Here is a 22,696-nt window from a genome sequence, read left to right on the forward strand (position 1 = left end):
CATCATTTTACAGAGAATGATGAAATAAGTATTTTATGGTCAAGTACACCTCAGGTGCTCCTGACCAACATTTTGTATTTGTTCTTTTGATGCCTTGAATTCATATGTTGTGTGACAGTTTCTTTGTTTTAAAGACAAATAAATACTGGGGGCATAATCATGCCCTAACCTTTTCTTTCTCTTCAGAAATAATGGAACATGATATTACTGCTTTTCTTCCTAAATATATTTTTACATGATTGCTGTCTTCAGGCTTTTCCCATGTTAGCTAGTTTGTACACACTGAGGACAGCTAAGTTCTATAGAATGGTAGGTATAACTGCATCTGTGCCATAAAGACTAAATGAAGGATATACAGCTGCAATTATACAAGCAATTCCATTGTTTTACATAATCATCATTCACATTATACCTTAGCACATTTTTTAAAAGCAGCCAAAAGTGTGGTAGGTGGGGGTATTCAAGAAGTATTTTTAAACATAAATCTGCAACATGGTTACAACCCAGCACTGGTAACAACTCATAGAAAGTCAACTTTAAGTATAGATCCCGCAGAGTTAATTTTTGGAGTAGAGAGAATGTATATTTATTAAGCGAAATAAAAGCTTTAGGACAGTTAGTCCTAAGGATTACTGAAATACTGAATAAGCTATATACAGAAAGGGAGGTGGAGTACAGTGTTAAGCATAAGTTGTGAATGGCATTTCTCTGCAGAATGTGGTTTTTATTTTGGGAAATAAGTATTTGGGAGAAGGATAATAGTGGTGGGTTATCCCTGCCTTGTAATATGGCAGGCCTACAAACAATGACTGAGGCAGGGACTGAAGACAATATAAATTTCTGTCTTCAAACCTGCAGCTATGGTCAAGCCAAGTCTCACTCCAGATGTCCCTTCCGTTTATACTTTTGGGTCCTTCACACCTGTCTCAACTCATTCTGAATGCTCTTCCCATCCACCTCTCTCTCTCTCAAATGCTTGTTGGGATAATTGTCCATTGTACCACTGATTTCTTTCTGTCTTTCATTAAAATATCTTCAAGAAGTTAATAAAGACACCTTGCACCGTATAATTAAATGCACATCAAACATTTGAGAAGAAATTGATAGTTTTATCAACTGGCAATGGAGGCATATGAGCTTTTGTGAAAGATGGTCAAAAGCTAAGCTGCTGTTTTATGTCAACAACAGACATTCTGAGTCAATCAACATACAGAAGATTTGCTTTAGGGTTATGTCATGGGATGAAGTTTGGCTGTTTGTACTACAGAATAATATAATGGTAAACTGTTAATGCATTTTTAACTCAATCAATTATGATTCTCAGCATTGTAATGCAGGGTCTCATATTATTACTTCATGGCCTGTCCACATCTGAATGTAAGACTCTAGCTACAGCAGGATTTCAAACCTTCTTTAGTTACTGAAGAAGAATGGATTTGTTTAACTTTCTGCATTCTATGTTGGCGTTTCATGCAGGCTCTTGTTCTTATTCCTAAAATCTCCTATGAGGAACCACTTTTGTCATCCCCCCTTGCAGTTGTCATGTCATTGTTCTTTGCATAGTCTTCGCTCTGCATGTGTCTTGAATGAGAACGAGCTCATATTGTCCCTTCCTTACCATAGGATCTATCTATCTGAAGACATAGAGCAAAACCACATGCCCTATAGAAATAATATGAATGTAATGCTTGTTCTGAGCACCTATGTCTGACAGAGAAGGTCCAGAATATTTATAAACCTAAGACTGTCCCAACAATGGAACACAGGTTTCACAATTCATTCTAATAGCAACATGAGGAGTTGCTTTATACCAGGTCAGCCTATCTGTGTATCTCGTCCAGTATTATTTATTGTGACCAGTAGTGGTCCCTCTCCCAGCCCTGCTGCCTGATCCTTTTAACTGGAAATGTCAGGGATTGAACATAGGACTTTCTGCATGCAAAGCATGCTTTCAACTTTTGAGTTATTGTCCCTCCCTAATAAAAGGTGTTAAGGGCAATTAATGAGGTATTGCAGTTGTGCAGCCTTCTGTTTCATTTCAGCAGGAAATTCTGTGCATGTCCTGATAAAATGGATGGGAGTCAGGAAACAGCAATGGTCTAGAATTGGCATAAGGAAGCCTGAATTTTAGTCTTCATCTTTAACTATTCAATATCTGAAGGTCACTTTTTTTTTGAAGAAAATACAAAGAAGAGATTGCTATCAGACAGCTCAAAGAAAGTCCTATGTTATAACTGATCTTAATCTATGATGGAAGTTGTACAGTGCAGTGGTACCTCGGGTTACAAACACTTTGGCTTACAAACACTTCAAGTTACAAACTCCGCTAACCTGGAAGTAGTACCTCGGGTTGAGAACTTAGACTCAGGATGAGAACAGAAATTGTGCACTGGTGGCACAGTGGCAGCAGGTAGCCCCATTAGTGAAAGCGTGCCTCAGGTTAAGAATGGTTTCGGGTTAAGAACGGACCTCCGAAACTAATTAAGTTCATACCACTGTATAACCATAAATATCCCAAACAGTAAAGTTAAAGTTACAGATAGGTAGCCGTGTTGGTCTGCCATAGTCAAAATAAAAAAATTCCTTCCAGTAGCACCTTAAAGACCAACTAAGTTAGTTCTTGGTATGAGCTTTCGTGTGCATGCACACTTCTTCAGATACCTGAAGAAGTGTATCTGAAGAAGTGTGCATGCACACGAAAGCTCATACCAAGAACTAACTTAGTTGGTTTTTAAGGTGCTACTGGAAGGAATTTTTTTAAGTAAAGTTAAAGAAATATGGTGTTGTGAGTCAGTCTTGGTGGTTGCTTGTTTCCTAAAGTGCTACAGTCCTTTCTGTTGCAATTTAGCATGTATTTAGCAAAAATAGGGAGAATAGCATATTGCTTTACATGGAAAGGGGAAAGTCTGTGTTAAGTGGTCTTCAAACTGTGATCTTGGAAGTCCTAGAGTTGCATAGAATTTTATCAGGGATTCAAAACGCAATTAATAATTGCATACAAGTTTTTTAAAAAGACAGCTTAATCACCCTCTGGAGTGACCTGCCACAGGGCAGCACTGGGACTTCTAGGGTACACTCCTAATAAATCCAACGTTATGGTGAAACCAGTGTTGAGTTGTAGCCCAGCAGCAGCTAGGGATCCAGGTTTGAGAAACACTGTCCTACAGCAAGCTCTAAAGTTCTCTAGAATGCACAGTCATGTGACAGGACACAGATGTGCTCCTTGAAAGGTAAGTTAATTTTGAGTGCTTTCTCTGCTTGGGAAGGACCGTGATACAGAAGGTCCCAGATTCAAGCTCCAGGATGGTGTTTCCTTGCAACCTTCAGTGACAGCTTTCGTGGACAGTCTTTTCCTGTTAGCGTAGACAATACTGAGTTAATTGGATCAAATGTATCCTATTATATTATGTTCACTGTGGGCCAGGAGTGGGAAGCCTCAGGCACGGGCGGAAGGGTGGCAACTGTGCTTCCTGGGGCTCTCTGTCTGACGCTTGTAACTCTTCTCAGGCTACATTCCTTCTCCCCAAGTCACATCCATTCCAAGCTCTGCTGTACACCCAAATGCTTTTGTGTAACTCAAATGTGACCTTGAACTATGACAATTCATCTTGCTTGCCTGGATAGAAAGGGGTGTGTGTATGTGTGACTGTATAAACTTCTGGTTTTTGCATGGCTGAAATGTAGACAGTCTGAAAACCACAAGCCAGCATTATGGAATCAATGTGGTAAATACAAATCAGGTGTCAGTAGAAAATTATACAAAATGAGATTAGGGAGCTTTAGACATATGTAATATTTTAAGGAGGGGCCAGAAGTACAAGATAATAGCTTGAGAAATATATTGCAAGAGACACAAAAATAGAGAAGCCTTTTAAAAATAAGCAGTTTTAAAAACAATTATCCTGTATATTTATGGGGTGCATATGTTTACCATCATCACAGGCATCTGTGCATGGTTACCAGTTTTGGAAAACAAAGAATGGGACATTTATTGAACAAACATTGAAGGAGACATTTAAGGCAAAGCAGTATAGCACAGATGTTTCCCCATTAACCCGTGCATCTGTATTTATGCCTACACTATGCTCCACTGTGATTCCACTCAGCTTCCTCCAAATCTTTTGTGCTTGTGACATTTGCATGTTGGCATTTGTTTCAGGTGGGACTACTTATTCGTTAGGAGGGTTATAGTTAAACAGTCTTTTCTTTATTTAATAAATGCAGTTCTTTTTTAGGAGGCACTCAAGGGTTTGCAGTACTGGCACCTCTTTCTTTTTCCTTTTTTTTTTGTTAAAAAGTGTGGCATTTACTGTAACAACTTCATGGTGAGTACCAACACCTATTTTTCTAGGGGGGAAAGCACTGAATAAATGAATAAATTTATTAGAATGGTCCAACTCATTTGATATTAAAGTGCTTCTGATTAGCAAACAAGTTTAGGATATATTAAAAAAAATCCTAATCACAAATTGAGATTCTTTGGGAAATAACATGCTGTGAAGTTTATAATTCAGGGGTAAGTACCATATATGCTCGAGTATAAGCCAACCCAAATATAAGCTGAGGCACCTAATTTTAGCACAAAAAACTGGGAAAACATAGACTTGAGTATAAGCCGGTTCACCACACCACAAACCTGGTGGTGGCGGCAGTGGCAGCAGCAGCAGCAGAGGAAGAACAAGCACCCCGAAAGGGCTGCTTTCGAGCTGCTCTTCCTCCGCCGCCAACAGCAGCAAAGGCAAAGGAGGAGGAAGGAGCAGCCCGAAAGAGCTCCTTTCCGGCTGCTTTTTCCTCCGATGCCACCTCTGCCGCTCGCAAGAGCAAGCATAGGAGCCCAGTTGGGAGAGGCGCAGTGCAGCTCCTCTCCCAACTGCGGCTCCTGTGCCTGCCCTTGCGAGAGGCAGGGAGAGGTGGTGGGTGTAGCAGTGAGAAAGAGCTCCTTTTGGGCTGCTCATCCCTCCACCACCGCTGCCCATCTCCCTCGAGTATAAGCCAAGGGGGGCTTTTTCAGTATAAAAAATGTGCTGAAAATGTTGACTTATACTCGAGTATATACAGTAGCTCACTGTGTTAAAAATAGAATGATTAAGAATGTGAGGCACATTTCACTGAAATTCCCCACTGGAAGATATCAAGTTGGAAACATTAGTTTTATGATTGGAAAACACTACAGAGCACACAATCCAATGTTTTTTTAAGTTCTCCAAATCCCTAGTTAGTGACACTTGTCTAAGTTGTCAAAGTTAATGTTACAAATCCTCCAATGGCAGTTCTCAAGAAGATTCAGGAAGAAAGCAGGAACCATCTCTTCCAACAAATGTAGATAAAATCTAATAGTTGGGTGGAGCTCAGACATAGCTTGAGCTCTATTAGCATAGTAATGAAAGTGGCACTTGCATACCATACCTAATCTCAAATAAAAGCAGTGACATTTTGTGGGGAGCAGGAGAGATGTGTGTGGCGATCACAAAGGGCCCCCGGACGTTTGACGGTCTATTGATCCCTCTGCCACCATTGTGCTCACTTCCCCGCTGCCATTACGATCGGGTACACCCTGAGTCCAGACAGTTGTTAAAATTAAACCAAATAAACAAGTTTATTTTATAAGCATTAACAAGTTTATGGTATCTCAGATAATTTTCTTGTCATTTTCTTAACGTTAGTTTCTTTGCCGGCCTATACCTTCCTAATACCTTCTGACTGATTATCTCAATTGTTTGACTGACTCCTCTTAACAGATTCTCTCACTCTCTCACATCAGACCAGCCTAACCCACAGACTTATCCTTCCTCTCTCTTCTCTAACTCCAGACTCACTTCTTAGCAACTCTAACTCTAACTCTAACTCCTACCTTTGGGTTCCTATTGGTTAGTCATTTTACAATTTGTTAACCCTTTCCTTATGAACTCAGTATGATGTCACACACCTAGGAGGGCAAACGCCACAATGTGTTTGGGTGATTTATAGATGACTGCTTGTAAGTCAAGAGGACAGTGGGCTGCAATAGTGACTTTGCATCACACCTTATTGTGCTAGGAATTCCTACCATCAGCCAAAGGAAAGGTTGGGTTATGGTAAACGTGCACAGCGGGTTAGTTGGTTTGAGAGATCTACAAAACTAAATGGAGCATATTTGAAGGCGGCTAAACTGGGATGCACTTTTCTCATCATCTTCTATTTGTGAAATGCCACAACTGTCAGTGTTCTTTATGTATTCACTTTTTAAAAAGACTTGTAAACATGCTTGCATTAGTAAATACATGCAGAATGACTGGAAGTAGCATAATGTCAAGGCAATACAGATACATGCATGTTTCCATTGAAATAAATAACAACTTGATAAGAATGCAGTTTGCACAGTACTCCTTGCTTGAAAGAGATTTGATTTTAGATCTCCCCCCCCCCCAAAGTAGACCTACAATGTGCTGTATATAGGGCTGCATTTAAATACTGTTTAAAGCTTCAACTGGTGCAGAATGCAGGGACCTGGCAAGTTCTTGGAGCCACCGTATTTTTCACTCCATAAGATGCACTTTTCCTCTCCTTAAAAAGTAAGGGGAAATGTCTGTGCGTCTTATGGAGCGAATGCAGGGGGGAGGCAGGCAGGAAAAGCCCCCAAGAGCCGCACACAAGCTCCGCGCAGCTCTTGCAGGCTTTTCCCCAGGAGGGAGAAGGTAGTGATGCAGCCAGTCAGTCCCTTCTCCCTCCTCGTAGAAAAGCCCGCAGGAGCTGCGCGCTCCTGAAAGGGTGTGCAGCTCCCTTTAAGGAGTGTGCAGCTCCTGTGCTCTTTTGCGGGAGGTGGAGGAATTGCCATAGCCGCGCGCAGCCTCTCCCGGCCAGAGGGGCTGCATGCAGCTAAAGAAGCCAAGACAGCCAGTGGGATCCATCCCGCTGGCTGTCTTGGCTTCCTCTTTAGCCGCGTGCAGCCTCTCCTGGCTGGATGGATCCCACTGGCTGTCTTGGCTTCTTTAGCCTTGCGCAGCTTCTCCCGGCTGGAGAGGTTGCGCGCAGCTAAAGAGGAAGTGGGATGGATCCTGCTTGCTGCTTTGGCTTCTTTAGCCGCGTGCAGCTCCTCCGGGAGAGGCTGCGCGTGGCTATGGCAGAAGCCAAGACAGCCAATGGGATCGATCCCGCTCTCTGTCTTGGCTTCTTTGCTCTTTGGGGTTGGGGGGGAAACCCGGGCTTCCCCCAGCAGCCCCGAGAAGCTCTGGGAGAAGCAAACAGGCTGCGCACAGCCTGTCCACTGCTCTTTGGGGCTGGGGGGGGGGATAATATTTTTTTCTTGATTTCCCTCTCTAAAAACTAGGTGCGTTTTGTGGTCTGGTGTGTCCTATAGAGCGAAAAATACGGTAAGCAATTAGAGCATGAAACACCTGCCCTGGTTGCTAGTGTTTTTCTGAGTCCAATTAAAGTGTCGATGATAGCCTGATCCCAAGCAACTTAGGGTTTTAAAGGTCATTTGAAGACCTACCTTCAGCTATATGAAGCTGCCACAAAGATCCATCAGGTTGGTCAGCACAATAGACAGAAAGATGTTTTATGCTCATTGCCCCATCCTTAGGAAATGTCATTTCATTGGAGAAACACCCAACCCTTTCCCCAGCTATGTTTAAATGGGCTTTAAAATCCTGTGTGTTTCATTTCACTTTTAATTTAATTCGTAATATTCTGCATTTTATAAACAGTAGTTTTTGCTGTTTTATGTTTGGTTTATATTGAAATGGAATGTTTACACTGCTGCTTTCATTAATTGTATGTTACACATCTGAAAGCAGCCCTGCTTAGGGAATTTTTAAATGTTTGATGTTTTATTGTGATTTTACTATTCTGATGGGAGCCGCCCAGAGTGGCTGGGGAAACCCTGCCAGATGGCAGGGTATAGTAGTAGTAGTAGTAGTAGTAGTAAATAATAATAATAATAATAATAATAATAATAATAATAATAAATAATAATAATAATATTTTTGTGGAGGGCACATGTAAAATGTATTGGGAGTACTTTTTCCTTTAAAGTAATATTATAATTTGTGGGGGCACATGTAAAATGTATTGGGAGTACTTTTTCCTTTAAAGACTATATAGGAAAAGAAATTGGAAGTAAATAAATAAGTACATAAATAACAATAAGTATAGCACATGCCACACACATTTCTTATCAATAGAGTTGGTATCCTGCTTACTCAACTTATGTTCCATCATCCAGTAACAAAATTGCAGCAATGATGCACTTTCTCTTCTGTTTTCTCTCAGGTCTCCTTAGCTTTCACTACCAAGAAAGTAATAATAATAATTCATCATCATCATCTTGGTTGGGATGGTGTTGATGATGCTTCCTGTCCTCAATAATACTAGTTCATATGAAAAATATGATTTTATAAGTAATTCTATAAATGGCTAGCAAGTCATTTAGGTAACAGTATACAGCACTCGAGAAAATCCATCATGTGCATTGCAAAATATTTGAAACTTGCAGGTCTTTCTATATAATTCAAAAGTGTAGTTACAACTATTTCTGAAGAATCTGCAATGATGTTACCAGAAAGAATGAAAACCTTTACTTTTGATCATTACTTTTCTCTGGGCTAGGTTTTAAAAAGATAACTAAAAACACTGAATGCTATCCTTTCATCTTCCAGCCTGTTGATCTGGCATGATTCCTGTGTGTGAGCCATCTTGCAAAGAAAGTATTTTTTCTTTTAAATAAATAATACAAAGTAACTGCAAACTAAACCATCTGAAAGTTTTCATTTCTTTAAAATCTTCAAATAACTTAAATCTTCTAAAAGTTGTTTGTGTGCCTTTCAGTTACTCATCTAGGCTATCATTCTGCTGTATAAGTTGTAAAAGCACTATGCAAGTCAGAAATTTAGGTATATTAAATTTGTACACTGCTTCTCACTAATAAAATTCAGAAGTGGTTTACAATTAAACTACAAATGCAACAATAAAATCACCTAAACATTTTAAATCTAATCTAACTATACAGTCATATCATTGGTGCTGCCCAAATGCCCAGGAAAACAAAAGTGCATTTGCCTTCCACCTTAATGGAGACCAAGTTGGTGCTGGGGTGGGATCTGTATGCATAGAGAATTCAATAAAGAGAGGGCTGTTCCACAGAAGGCCGGTACTGTCCTCTCCACTCTCCAGACCTTACTTGAAGGTGGCATGCAGAGAAGGGCTTCAGATGATTATCTCAGGATGTGGACAGGTTCATATAAGGAAAGATGATCATTTATGTTTAGTGGTGCCAAGCTGTCTAAGGCTGTTGAATTAGGCATGGAAACTAATTGACAGCCAGTACAGTTGAGCCAGTACTGGTATTATATGTTTATGCCTTCTAGTTCCAGATAAAGATCTAGCTGGTGCATTCTACACTTGCTGCAATTTGTATACTGTTTTCAAAGGCAGTCCCATGTGCAACCAATTGCATAAGTTTATCAAAGCCTGGCTATTTCCATCCAAGCTAGTTTGCAAGGCTACCAGCCGAAGTTTGTAGCAGGTGCTCTTTGTCACTTGTGACTCAAATGGATCTAAGAATACCCCTGAGCTGAGGACACAGCATTTTACTTAAAGCCCATATTTAGATCATTACAGATTGAATACTTTTGCTGAGTTGCTGTCCCGTACTGCTGCTTCTAGATCAGCAACCTGCCAGTTAGTGAAGTTCATTCCCCAGCTGAATTTATCACAATATCTTGGTGTGCCAGGAATCATAATCCTTTTTGACATTTCTCTGAAGTTTCATGTCAGATGTGATGTTTCCACACAAGCCAAAAGGTTCAGTGCAAGCAGAGTCTGACGGTCTCTCTTTTTTTCATGCCCCCTGACTAGGAAGCACACAGTTTATCTGCCACTTTGGATACTACTTGCTTGGGGTATTTTTGTTGTTAGCTTGTCTTGTTGCTCAACAAACTAAGTTATCTGAATTTGTAATTAACTCCAAGGAGATTACTAGGATATTCAGGTGCAAAAGGAGTGAAATAAAACTAAAACTATCCAGAACTGGATGAATAACAGGTTAGAAATTTTCACCCTGGGCCCTCATATGTTACACATTAACTTCCTATTAGCCATTGTACATTGTACTAATGAGCAGTGACAGGAAATGCATTTTTCCTCTTCTTACATATTCTGAGCTTTTTTGAGGAGGGTGTGGGGACAGAGTGAGTTAGGCAAACTTGAAGGAAAGGCCTTTTGGAGTAGAACAAATCTTTAATATAAGTGCATAATGCATAGTACCTGGCTGTATATTTAATAACCAAGGACGTGTGTACAGTCAGTTCCTTTCTGCTTATTTTTAATATTTTACTTCAGAGATATTTTCCCATAACTGCCTTGGTCTGCAAAGATTTGTTCATCAACCTCAGGACATAGCGTATATGATCAACCCATTAATTTTTCTTCTTAGAAAGCAACAAAGCCAACTCTGTTGAATATTAGAGGTATATTTATGTGAATCCTAACAGAAAAGGAGGAACATGGACCTTTGCTGCTTATTTCAGTAGGTTGCAGCTATAGCAAATACCACAACTAACCAATTTCCTAAGAAAAAGAGCTACTTCTCTCTTCAGCTAAACTCACAAGAGATCTCAGATAGTTTTAACACAAAAAACCTAAAGCTTGTTTTTGTTGTAACTTCTGCCTTTGTTACTATAATCTTTTTTCTGTTTTGTTTTTAATCATTAGGAGTGTGTGTGTGTGTGTGTGTGTATATATATATATATATATATATATATATATATATATATATATATGCTTTCGTAGATTTTCACGGGTACAGGAATGCAGGTTTTGGTGTCTTCGGGTGTCTTCCCGTGTAAGAGTCGGGGTGTCTGTGCGACGTTTCGACGAGGTCTCACTCGTCATCTTCAGGCTGGTGCTTTCGGCTTCTTGTTACTGGAACAGAGCAGAATCTGGTGTTTGAGTTCCTATAAATACTGTTGAGGGGTGTGGTGTATAGCCTCCAACGTTCTGGGCAGAGAGGAAGTTCCTAGATTAGTGTGCCTCTTCTTCTTTTGTTCCTTAATTACTTGAGGGATATCTTGAGTGATTTCATGAGTGATATTCTGAATACCACTGGGTGGGTCATTAAGTGTAGATTAGTTGCTAAAGCTTTTGTGTCTTGACCTCTTGAGCTTGTGAAGAGTTTTTCTGAGAAGATGGCTGTGCTGCATTTAGTTGTGCTCTGGCTTGGCTTCGTGTATAGGGGCGAGCTGTGGTTTTGTGCCTTGTGCCAGCCAGATCTGTGTAGGGATTGCAGGGGGGTGCAGCATCCGGAGGTGCCACTATAGTTTGGCTACTGGATGGAGTCTGTAATATGTCTGTGGAGAAGGTCTGGGTTTGGGTCTGGTGTGGTTGATTGGTGACGGCGTTCTGTGTGCCTCTGGTTCTGGTGTCGGTTTTTGTGGGGAGGGCTAATTTCCAGATGTCTGGCAGGCGGGACGTGTCGTCACGCTTGTTCATGTTGTGAGGGTGTTTCTCTATCTCGATGGCTTCCATGATTATTCTCTTGTGGTGATGTTCCATGTTAAAGAGCAATTTGGAATCTGCAAAATTAATTTCGTGTCCTGTTTCTTTCATGTGTTGGAAAAGAGAGGAAGTTTTTTCTTCTTTTTTGACGGCATTCTTGTGTTCTGCGATACGTGCATTTATTCGTCTGTTTGTTTGTCCAATGTACGTGGCTGGGCAGACTTTGCAGGGTATTTCATAGACCCCTTGGTTTTCCAGCTGGATTTTGTCTTTTGGGTTTCTGAGGATATTGGCTATTTTTTGGTTGGTGCAGAAGGCTGTTTTGATATTGTGTTTATGGAGGATTTTGCTGATTTTGTCTGTAGTGCCCTTGATATAAGGAAGGAGGGCCATGCCATTGTTTTCTTCTGTGTCTTGGTTTTTGGGGGGTGTTTCTTTTTGGATTAGCTTCGTAACCCTGTTTTTCTGGTATCCATTGGCGATTAACACATTTGAGAGATTCTGTAACTCAGTTGTCAAGTGGTCTTTGTCAGCCAGGCGTTTGGTTCTGGAGATGAGAGATGGAGAACATCGCTTCGATGTTGTATCTCTCTTCACTCAAGTGCCCATTAATGAAGCCTTGACAGCCATTCAAAACAAATACAACCCCCCCAAATACATCCTGGACCTGACCAACCACTGCCTAACCAACACGTACTTCATCCACAATGGACAAAGATACAAACAGATAGAAGGAGCACCTATGGGATCACCCCTCTCACCGGTCATCGCAAATTTGTACATGGAACACTTTGAAACCAATGCTTTAGACAAGTCAGAACACAAACCCAAACTTTGGCTCAGATATGTTGACGACACCTTTGTAATTTGGCCACACGGGAAAGAAAAACTAGATAGCTTCCTCACACATCTCAACAGCCTACACCCCAAAATACAATTCATTATGGAAATAGAAGACAACAACCAACTCCCCTTTCTTGACGTCCTAATCTACAAAAAACCTGATGGCTCCCTAGGACACACTATCTACCAGAAAAAAACACACACCAACCGCTACTTACATGCACAATCACACCACCACCCTGCACAAATAAACTCCGTAGCCAAAACTCTCATCTCCAGAACCAAACGCCTGGCTGACAAAGACCACTTGACAACTGAGTTACAGAATCTCTCAAATGTGTTAATCGCCAATGGATACCAGAAAAACAGGGTTACGAAGCTAATCCAAAAAGAAACACCCCCCAAAAACCAAGACACAGAAGAAAACAATGGCATGGCCCTCCTTCCTTATATCAAGGGCACTACAGACAAAATCAGCAAAATCCTCCATAAACACAATATCAAAACAGCCTTCTGCACCAACCAAAAAATAGCCAATATCCTCAGAAACCCAAAAGACAAAATCCAGCTGGAAAACCAAGGGGTCTATGAAATACCCTGCAAAGTCTGCCCAGCCACGTACATTGGACAAACAAACAGACGAATAAATGCACGTATCGCAGAACACAAGAATGCCGTCAAAAAAGAAGAAAAAACTTCCTCTCTTTTCCAACACATGAAAGAAACAGGACACGAAATTAATTTTGCAGATTCCAAATTGCTCTTTAACATGGAACATCACCACAAGAGAATAATCATGGAAGCCATCGAGATAGAGAAACACCCTCACAACATGAACAAGCGTGACGACACGTCCCGCCTGCCAGACATCTGGAAATTAGCCCTCCCCACAAAAACCGACACCAGAACCAGAGGCACACAGAACGCCGTCACCAATCAACCACACCAGACCCAAACCCAGACCCTCTCCACAGACATATTACAGACTCCATCCAGTAGCCAAACTATAGTGGCACCTCCGGATGCTGCACCCCCCTGCAATCCCTACACAGATCTGGCTGGCACAAGGCACAAAACCACAGCTCGCCCCTATACACGAAGCCAAGCCAGAGCACAACTAAATGCAGCACAGCCATCTTCTCAGAAAAACTCTTCACAAGCTCAAGAGGTCAAGACACAAAAGCTTTAGCAACTAATCTACACTTAATGACCCACCCAGTGGTATTCAGAATATCACTCATGAAATCACTCAAGATATCCCTCAAGTAATTAAGGAACAAAAGAAGAAGAGGCACACTAATCTAGGAACTTCCTCTCTGCCCAGAACGTTGGAGGCTATACACCACACCCCTCAACAGTATTTATAGGAACTCAAACACCAGATTCTGCTCTGTTCCAGTAACAAGAAGCCGAAAGCACCAGCCTGAAGATGACGAGTGAGACCTCGTCGAAACGTCGCACAGACACCCCGACTCTTACACGGGAAGACACCCGAAGACACCAAAACCTGCATGCATATATATATATATATATATATATATATATATATATGATTTAGCAAGTAGATAAAATTATAACAACACATAAAAGTATTTCCTCTTTTGGACATCAAATGCTTTTCCCAACTAATTTTTGGTGCACTTAATCCTTTCTCATTTCTACCCAATTATATGTAATTGTTTTCTAAATGACTCAGTGATATAGCCTCACCAACCTTGTCTACTAAGCTGTTCATTCATTATTTTTCTTGCATGAAAAAGGGTTCCTAACAGCTGCTCTAAAGTTACTGTTTTTCTTGGTTCTTATCTCCCTCAACCTAGCATCCTGGATAGAAAGTAGAATTTTTAGCAGGAGACTTTGAAAGCAAAAACCAATAAACAGTAATTTGGGACAGATAAAGTAAGTTTAGTTGCTGGGCTATGCCAATTCAGACTGCAGTGTGGGTGATTTCAGTTTGCTCATTTATATCAAAGAAGGCGATGCCCGTTCAAAACTAGCATCTCAGAATAGCACCTGTGTTAAACACTTCACCCTGAGGGACTTCCTCTGGTTTTGAAGCTTTCATGTTAGCAGTATTTCCCAAATATAATAAAATATTATCTTATTTGTGAGGTTTGGATTTTCTGTTTACCCTGGAAAAAGATTCTGAAATAAATGCATTTACTATACATTTAATTTCAGTTGCTTCAAAATGTAACTCTACTTTGGAGAAAGCACTTGGTCTCAGTAGCACCCGACTTTGTTAAAGGATAAACATCCATGCTAATAGAAGCATTCGTTTTCATTGCCTTTTACCCTTAGAGAGAGAAGATAATTTGAATGAAATAGGCAGATAAAGAGGTAATCTGGATTTTATTTTATTTTTGTAAGGAAAAGCTTAGCATTTTTATTGGTCTTATATGCACATTCTGAATCCTAATATTAGACTTCACCTCCTGTAAGTTTGTCCACAAAGCTCATCAAGGGAGATTCAAATGGTTAATTCATATGCCATAAAATTTAATGGTTGAGGAAAAGAGAAATTACTGACTTTTCATAACAGATTTGACCCCAAGGCATTTAAACATTTATATTTACTGTTGTCCACCTTTAGATAGACAAGTATAGAGGCAGGTGACACAATTTGGAATGTGTTTGCAAGTGTCTCCCCCCCCCCCCCCGCTGTTAAATTGCTTACTTCATTTAATTGGCTTCCTTCTTAATTTATATACTACACTACATTGTGGTCTGTTTTTCTAGCACAGACTATTCTGTTCCTGTAGTATGTCAGATTCACTATAGACAAATCAGTCACTACAGTTGCAAAGACACTAAATATTTCTGAGTTGTCCTAGATGAGACAACCAAAAACCTCTTTGACAGATGAGCAGGCCTGGCATTGGCTAACTTCTCTTACAACTTTTTTTTTTTTAATGACATTCTAATTCAGGGTGAGTTTTAATGTATAAGAGTAGCTTATATCAGTTTATGGAGATTTCGAAAGACATGAAGCATTTGTGGAAGTTTATTTTTAAAAACCTAAAAAGGCACAGTTGTTATTACTAGGTGCAAAAAATAAAAAAATCCTAACAATGAGTTTTGATATCCACCCAACGGGCACAACATAAGAGCAAATTTAATTGTTAAAGTGGTGACCAACTGCTGGTGTTTAGAAGGACTCAGAACCTTCATACTGACCAAGTTCCCCATGTGCTTCACTGCACAGATAGAACTCCTGTAGGAAGTAGAGTTTTCACTTGACTGAAGTTGAGAAGGCATATCTATGAGTGCATTCCTTGGTGTGTTACAAGCTACCCTTTAAAGTGTGTATTTATGACACCTATATAGAACATAAAGAGAAGGTTCTAGGTTCTTCCATTGATAAATAATTTAAAGGTTTACTCCAAATAAAAGTGGTGTTATGAACCACACTGGTCAACAACAAATTTGTTGTCTGCATTTTTTCAGTTGATTTAGGACGAATCTGATGTGCTGAATCCAAAAATCACATTGGTTTTGCTCAATCAGGTCAAGTTTTTGAGCTATGGCCACAAGTCTTTTTTTACGTTTTTGTTCACATGTACGCTTGTGTGGAGCATTTTAGAAGAAGTTGGTGGGGGTAAAATGCCATGTCGAATAATTGTTTTGATTGGAAATGATTATTTTAATGACAAGAAGTATTCAGGTCCGATAGTTCTGGGTGATTATGTCGAAAAGGGATCAGTTTGAAGTCATAAAACCTCGAAATCTTCCATAAATTGGTGCGGCTGGGATTAACAGAAAGAACTGGAACAGCCTCAAGTATCCTGATCTTCAATCAGCACGTTGTCCTGTAGCTCATTGTGATGAAATTCCAGTACCTATCTTCGGAGAACTTCCTGACATTAGTGACGAAGATGCCTCCAGTGTTGAAGGACATGAAGAAGAAGAAGTGGTTCTTGAAGATGATGCTCCACATCCATTTTCCCCAAAGGAGTTGAATGATCTAGTTCGCGACCTCAGCTTGTCAAAGGACTCTGCCAAACTGTTGACATCCAGATTGAAGGGAAAAAGCCTCGTCTCTGACAGTGCTCGCATCAGCTTCGTCCGCAACAGGCATCAAGAGTACCTCCGTTTTTTCTCGGAAGAGAAGGACTTTGTGTACTGTGCAGATATTGCGCAGCTTCTGCTCAAGCTTGGAGTGCCACAGTATGAACCCAAAGATTGGAGACTGTTCCTTGACAGCAGCAAGCGATCACTGAAATGTGTTCTGCTACACAACGGCAACCAGTTTGCCTCTATACCCCTGGCTCACTTGACTACACTGAAGGAGAACTATGAAGCGGTGAAGTATGTGCTGGAGAAAATTGGTTATGATCAGCATAAGTGGTTTATTTGTGTTGACCTGAAGGTGGTGAACTTTTTGTTGGGACAACAGTCTGGCTTCACCAAGTACCCATGTTTTCTGTGCATGTGGGATAGTAAGGACCGTGCTCAGCATTACACAAAGAAGGACTGGCATGTGCGGGAGGAATTGGTGCCTTGCAAAAAAAGGAACGTCATCAACTACCCTCTGGTGGACAGAGACAGAATACTCTTCCCACTGCTGCACATCAAGCTCGGCTTAATCAAGCAGTTCACCAAGGTTCTGGACAAGGATGGTGACTGCTTCACTTACTTGTGCCAGGCTTTTCCAGGATTGACCATGGAGAAGTTGAAAGCTGGCATCTTTGACGGTCCTCAGATCCGTCAGCTCATCAGAGATCCAGAGTTCGGAAACTCAATGAAGGAAGTGGAACTGGAAGCATGGAAGGCATTTGTTCTGGTAGTGAAGAACTTTCTTGGCAACAATAAGGCCAGAAACTACGCAGAACTTGTCAACAACATGCTGACTGCTTTCAGAAACCTGGGCTGCAACATGAGCGTCAAGATGCACTACCTATTTTCACATATGCACCGGTTTCCTGAGAACCTGGGTTCAGTGAGTGACGAGCAGGGGGAGAGATTCCATCAGGACATGAAAGAGATGGAGACCAGGTATCAGGGTCGCTGGGACGCAGTCATGATGGCTGACTACTGTTGGACTCTGAAGAGAGACCTCCCTGCCGCTGAGCATTCCAGGAGTTCCAAGAAATGGAAGTTCAAGCCCTGAAGTTTGAAAAATGGTGAAGCAACATGCAATTTACGTGTACTTACCTTTATCAATGCCCACCATTCAGTTTACAGTAAACCTGACCTGATGGAGAGAAACGGATGGCATTTCCTGATTCAGCAGTGCAAAAATACCCTAAATCAGTTGTAGAAATCTAGACAACATTCAAAAAGTAAAAAATCGTTGCCCAGTGCCATCATTGCCAAAACAAGATGACACTTGATTGGCTCTCTAAACACTCATTTTTCTGGTTATTTGGCTATAGTTTTTGATAGAATACACATAATTGAACAAATTTTGTTGCATTATATTCTTCATTAGATTATCTTTCCATTGATGTATAATTTTATGGTATTACTCCAAAACAAAGTGGTGTTATGAGCCACCAAACCTCAGAAATACACTTTCTCCAAAAGGTTTCCACAATTTTGGCCACTAGTGTAACATATTATGTGCATAAGTAGGCTTAAACCTTAGCTTATATGTTCACTTCTCTTCTTCCCTTCTTTCCTGTTGTGCTATAATTTCTTATTTGGCAAATCAAACAAGGCAAGCTATGGCATCAACATTGTTGTACCACTGTGGATGAAACAGAAAACTATGGTTTGTTAAGATTCCATAAGTAAGTTAAAAAATTGCAGTGCAAGAGTGGAAACCGGCCCCTCGGCGTGATCCAGACCATAAGAACCTTTATGTGTATTTTAAAAGGTTTAATTCCAGGACCTAAGAGCAACCCCCCCCCAAAAAAAAACCCCACATGTGCCTGGTCAGAATTGCCTGCTAGATCCCCAAAGATGGTTTTGTATATATTAAACTTATTAGTTGTCTTTTCATTTCAAATTATTGTTTGTGATGTGCACTAGTTAGACACATTCCGAAAGAAAACTGGTTGGTAGTGGTTACAACTCATTTGAAAAGACTAGCAATGTTTTTGTTGGTTTAAAACTTCATCAAATGTAAGTTTCCAAAGAAAGAATTTTGCATTAGGAAGATATTTCCATGTTTCTGCTATATTGAAACCACAGTCAGGATACAGAAGTTGTACATTTTCTTAGGCATGTATGGACTGCTACATGTTCTTTTGTTTCCTTTGGAGGTATGCCATAGTAGATTAATACCAAGTGTCTGTTGGTTGAGTGGGCACAATGTATTTCTGAACTTCACTTTGAAGTTTATCTGTACTTGATGGGGGACTTGTTCACTTGCTCAAGGTGTCATCCATTAATAATTTTGTAACATAGGCATTTATTTTCCATTACTTTGAATTTCTGTTCTGGATAGGCTTGTATGTCAAAAATGTTTCAGACTGAAAGGCACAAAGACTTGAAGGGTTTTTTTATTGTTAGTTAGAAAACTGTTATTCACCTGGCACCTTCAAAGGCGACATGATCTTTCTCCAGGCAACTAAAATACAACTCAGGTCTATACACAAACAAGGTTTTCTCAATTTGCTGTGCATAAGTAATGGAAAAACACTGTGTTTCACTTTCCTAATGCAGGAGGCACTGAAGGAAAATAACAAGAGAAGAGAGATGGAGGAGAAAATTAAGAGAGCCAAGCTAGCAAAAGAGAAAGCAGAACGTGAGAAACTGGAGCGGCAACAGAAGAAGAAGCAACTGATTGACATGAATAAAGGTAAGTAAGCATTTGTAATAGATCTGATCTGGTTAAGACCACTCTCAGTTGTAAAAAAGACTTAATTGCTGCATTAAAGGTGCAGAAAGAGATAGCATGTCCAGGCATCTTCTCCATGTCTAGTTTTTTTGTTTCTTCTTCCACTGCCATTTCTTACAGTCTTTTCCAAAGCATTTTGTATTGAGTTATTGACTTGTTTTCCTTTGGTGCAGTTAAATGTGTGTGTTTTTAAATGGATTTACTTGTTCTAAAAATCACTGCAGTGTTTTAATTTTTTATTCTACAAACATCTTTATAATAGTGGGTGTGCAGCAGTTAACATCTCTCTTCTGTGGTTTGAAGGTTTCCCATTATAAATGGATGCGCTCTCAGCAGTGCTCTTTCAAGAGCTGGTTCAGCTGCAAGCCTCACTACAGATTGACAATTGGATATGATAAAGAAAACCTTACGTTAAGATTTCTGGTTAGTTGAAATGACACTATAATGTGTACATCAGCATTCTGTAAGAATGGGCGCAGGAAGGAAAGGAGAGGAAGAATCAATAGGCCCCTAATATCTGTGCTTTGCAGAGTTCCAAAAGACAGTTGAAATGCATGCTTTATTTTCCATCCCTTTGGGTTCCTGAAACGGAGAAGAGAGATGACACAAATATGAATTAGATTGAACGAGAGATTACTTCACCCTGCAGTTTGCTGTTCTCCCTTCTGTGATCATTTCAGTTCTGTTGTGAGGCAGAGCTTAATCCATCCCAATCATAAAACACATAAAAATGCTCAGTGTGTGACTGTGACTTGTCTTTTCTACCCAGTGAGCAAATCTGACAGGATTCAGTTCTAGCAAAAATAACAACATTTCTCTCTTGACAAATCTTATGTAAGATGCCAAGGTGTATTAGTTGAATGCTAGAACAAGCCTTATAATTAGGGTGAATTGAGGCAACAGGACTTCTCAGAATTTGAACCAATTAGATGAGTTTTGGAATAAAAACATTGCACATTAAAGTATCCTTTTTCTATTTTAGAGAAAGGCAGCATCTTAGATTCATAGTCTAATATTGCACAAATGAGCTAGTGGTTTGCTGTTTGACTCAAGGCTCTAAAAAAGAGAAAAGAATACATGCTGCTGCACCCAAGCTTTTCTCTAATGCTGTAGCTATTGTTTGTATGATGCCTATCACAAAGCATAGCCCCTTGCTTGTTTTTTACCCTTCCCAATTTATATTACCTGTTGAGGATGAAGAGATAGGTTGGGCTATGGGCTTCTCCTCCTGCCCCTACCCTTCCTTCTCCACTGTCTCCCAGAACCAGAAGAGATTGAAGCGGGAGGAGCAAAAGGCGTAGCTCAGAAAGGGGAGATACATAAGTAGAGGTCGAGTGTGGGGGCTCTTTGTTGCAACAACTGCCTCATTTGGTGCACACCTAGGAGTACCTGAGAGATGTAGGACTGATTGACATAACTTTCCCTAACTTGTCAGTGGACATTCCGTGCCTTACAGCATCATGACACTATATTCAGACCATTTCCATGTTTAAATTTTGCTATTTATTTTACTTCCACTTTGAATTTCTCCCCACTTTTAATATTTTGTTGATTTTGTTAAAAACTACAAACATAACAGAAGTAAAGAAAACAAGTAATAAAAAAAAACCTTAAAGCATTATTGGCTGGATTAAAAAATGAATAATGAAGTATTGACTCATACAAAGATTCCCTTTTACAAATGAGATATGTAAAAATAAAAGTATTCTTCACCTGTGAATTACATCTTTATTGAGGACAATGTTTATATAAAGTCTTAGATGACATTGAGTGGCTATATTCGTATAAGAAATAAATCATGTCATATAGCAAAAACAATTTAAAAAACCCAGTATTCCGAGATCCACTCTTTAGAAACCTTTAGTTCATGAGATATATTTTCAAGGCAGACAAGTTGCCAGACTAGATTATCAGCAATCCAAATTATTAAGATTGAAGAGCTTCCAGGATTTGACAGTGGAGCTCTGGGCTGCTGTTGTGACTTACATTCCAAGTCCTGTTTTGTTTCCATATATAGTTTCAAAAGCACAAGTGGAAAGATGCATCAAAAGTTTAGTTAGTTATTAAAGAGATTTCAGAAAACACCTTATTCCAAAATTCAGCCTTAGGACATCCTACCACATGTGCTTATAGGTGCCAACTGTGTGACAGCCCCTCTGATGATATACCTAGGTTCACAAACAGAAGCTGTTGCAGAGTAAGGTGCCAGCCATGTACTAACATTAAAGAAAGTTTGAGCCGGCAAAGACCTGTATGGAGGCTTTTTCCATAGAGTATTTCACTGCTTATCATCTATCTCTATGTCCTAATTAGATATCCACCATGACTTTTTGACACTGGACCCTAAAGGAGGCATTAATAAAAAAATTGCGTAATGTAAAGCTGAGTTGCTTTACATAATGTGCTATGTTCAAAAGGGGTTAATTGCCCGTTAGCATCTTTTTGTCAAAGGACATATAAGAAACGATCTCATCTGGCAGTCCAATGGCCAGGGAAAGGATTGAATAATGGCAAGAATTTGAAACACTTTTAACAGCCTTCTTGTTAACAAGTGCACATTTGATCTGAATATCTGCTATAGTGAACTATATGTGTAACTCAGCATACATAACAATTGTGTGTGTGTGTGTGTGTGTGTGTGTATGGAGTGGGGGGGACAATAAATACATAGCCTTTTAAGAAGAGCAAATTCGATGGCAGTAATTTTGATGCAAATGTTATTTAATGTCTCCATTATATCTGATTACCATGACAATTAAAATTACTTTTTAACTAGCAGTGCAAGGATAAATGGAAGAATGAGCTGCTTCAGTCACAATTAGTATTGATTTAATTGTTTTGAAAGGTATATTAACATTCCCTTAGCACAGATGAAGACAGTGGAATGGAGTTCATTACAGGGGACTGACAACTATCTGGGATGTCAAGGTACTTTACTTTTGAAAAAACATTTGAATCCCAAAAGCTGAATCACAAGTCACTTAATAAGCTCATATATATATTAATATTAACAATGACATTATTGTTAATAGCTTCCCTGTGCTCAAGGTTGGTCCACCCATGAGGCAACAGGATTCACAGGGACAGCAGATCCAGCCTCCCAGGAATGAATTGCCTGCTGCCACTGCCACAGTGGCATCAACAGCATTCCTTGGAGGCTGAATCCATGCCTCCTTGGCAACCCCCCTCTCATGCCATCTTTACAGTGGCTTCTTGGTGAATAGGAGGTGCTGATGCTCTTTTCCCACCCTTGTTCCCAATGTAAATCTTTACCCAACCCCATTCATGATCTCAATCTTCACTCACTCATTGTTCTCTGGCGGGGAGTGGGGGGGGTCATTTTGTGGTTTGCCACGGATACCAAAATGTACTGGGCTGGCCCTGATAGCCCTTTACACAATGAATGCAACATGTTCATGCCTTTTTAACAGTCCAGTGCAAAGAAACCCTAGTTATAGCTAAATTTGTCAGTATTGCCTTCCGCTTACAGATGCATACTGCTGATACACCCCATTACCACAGCATTAGAAGATAGAAGAGACAATGTTCACAGCATAAACTTTAGCTTTACCATGCACCTAAGCCGTTTGTAAATAA

General features: G+C 40.1%; 1 protein-coding gene across 7 annotated transcripts in view; it reads left to right on the top strand.

The window, feature by feature from the left end:
• DIAPH2 (diaphanous related formin 2) overlaps positions 1-22,696 on the top strand; it is a 352,430-nt gene that overhangs the window by 224,753 nt on the left and 104,981 nt on the right. For all 7 annotated transcript variants that reach the window (XM_082208590.1, XM_082208591.1, XM_082208592.1 and 4 more), the window contains one exon: positions 18,925-19,060. In XM_082208590.1, the coding sequence (XP_082064716.1) occupies positions 18,925-19,060 (136 nt within the window). The remainder of the gene's footprint in view (positions 1-18,924; positions 19,061-22,696) is intronic.

Source organism: Podarcis vaucheri, assembly GCF_965113315.1.
Source record: "Podarcis vaucheri genome assembly, chromosome: Z".
Lineage (NCBI taxonomy): Eukaryota > Metazoa > Chordata > Lepidosauria > Squamata > Lacertidae > Podarcis > Podarcis vaucheri.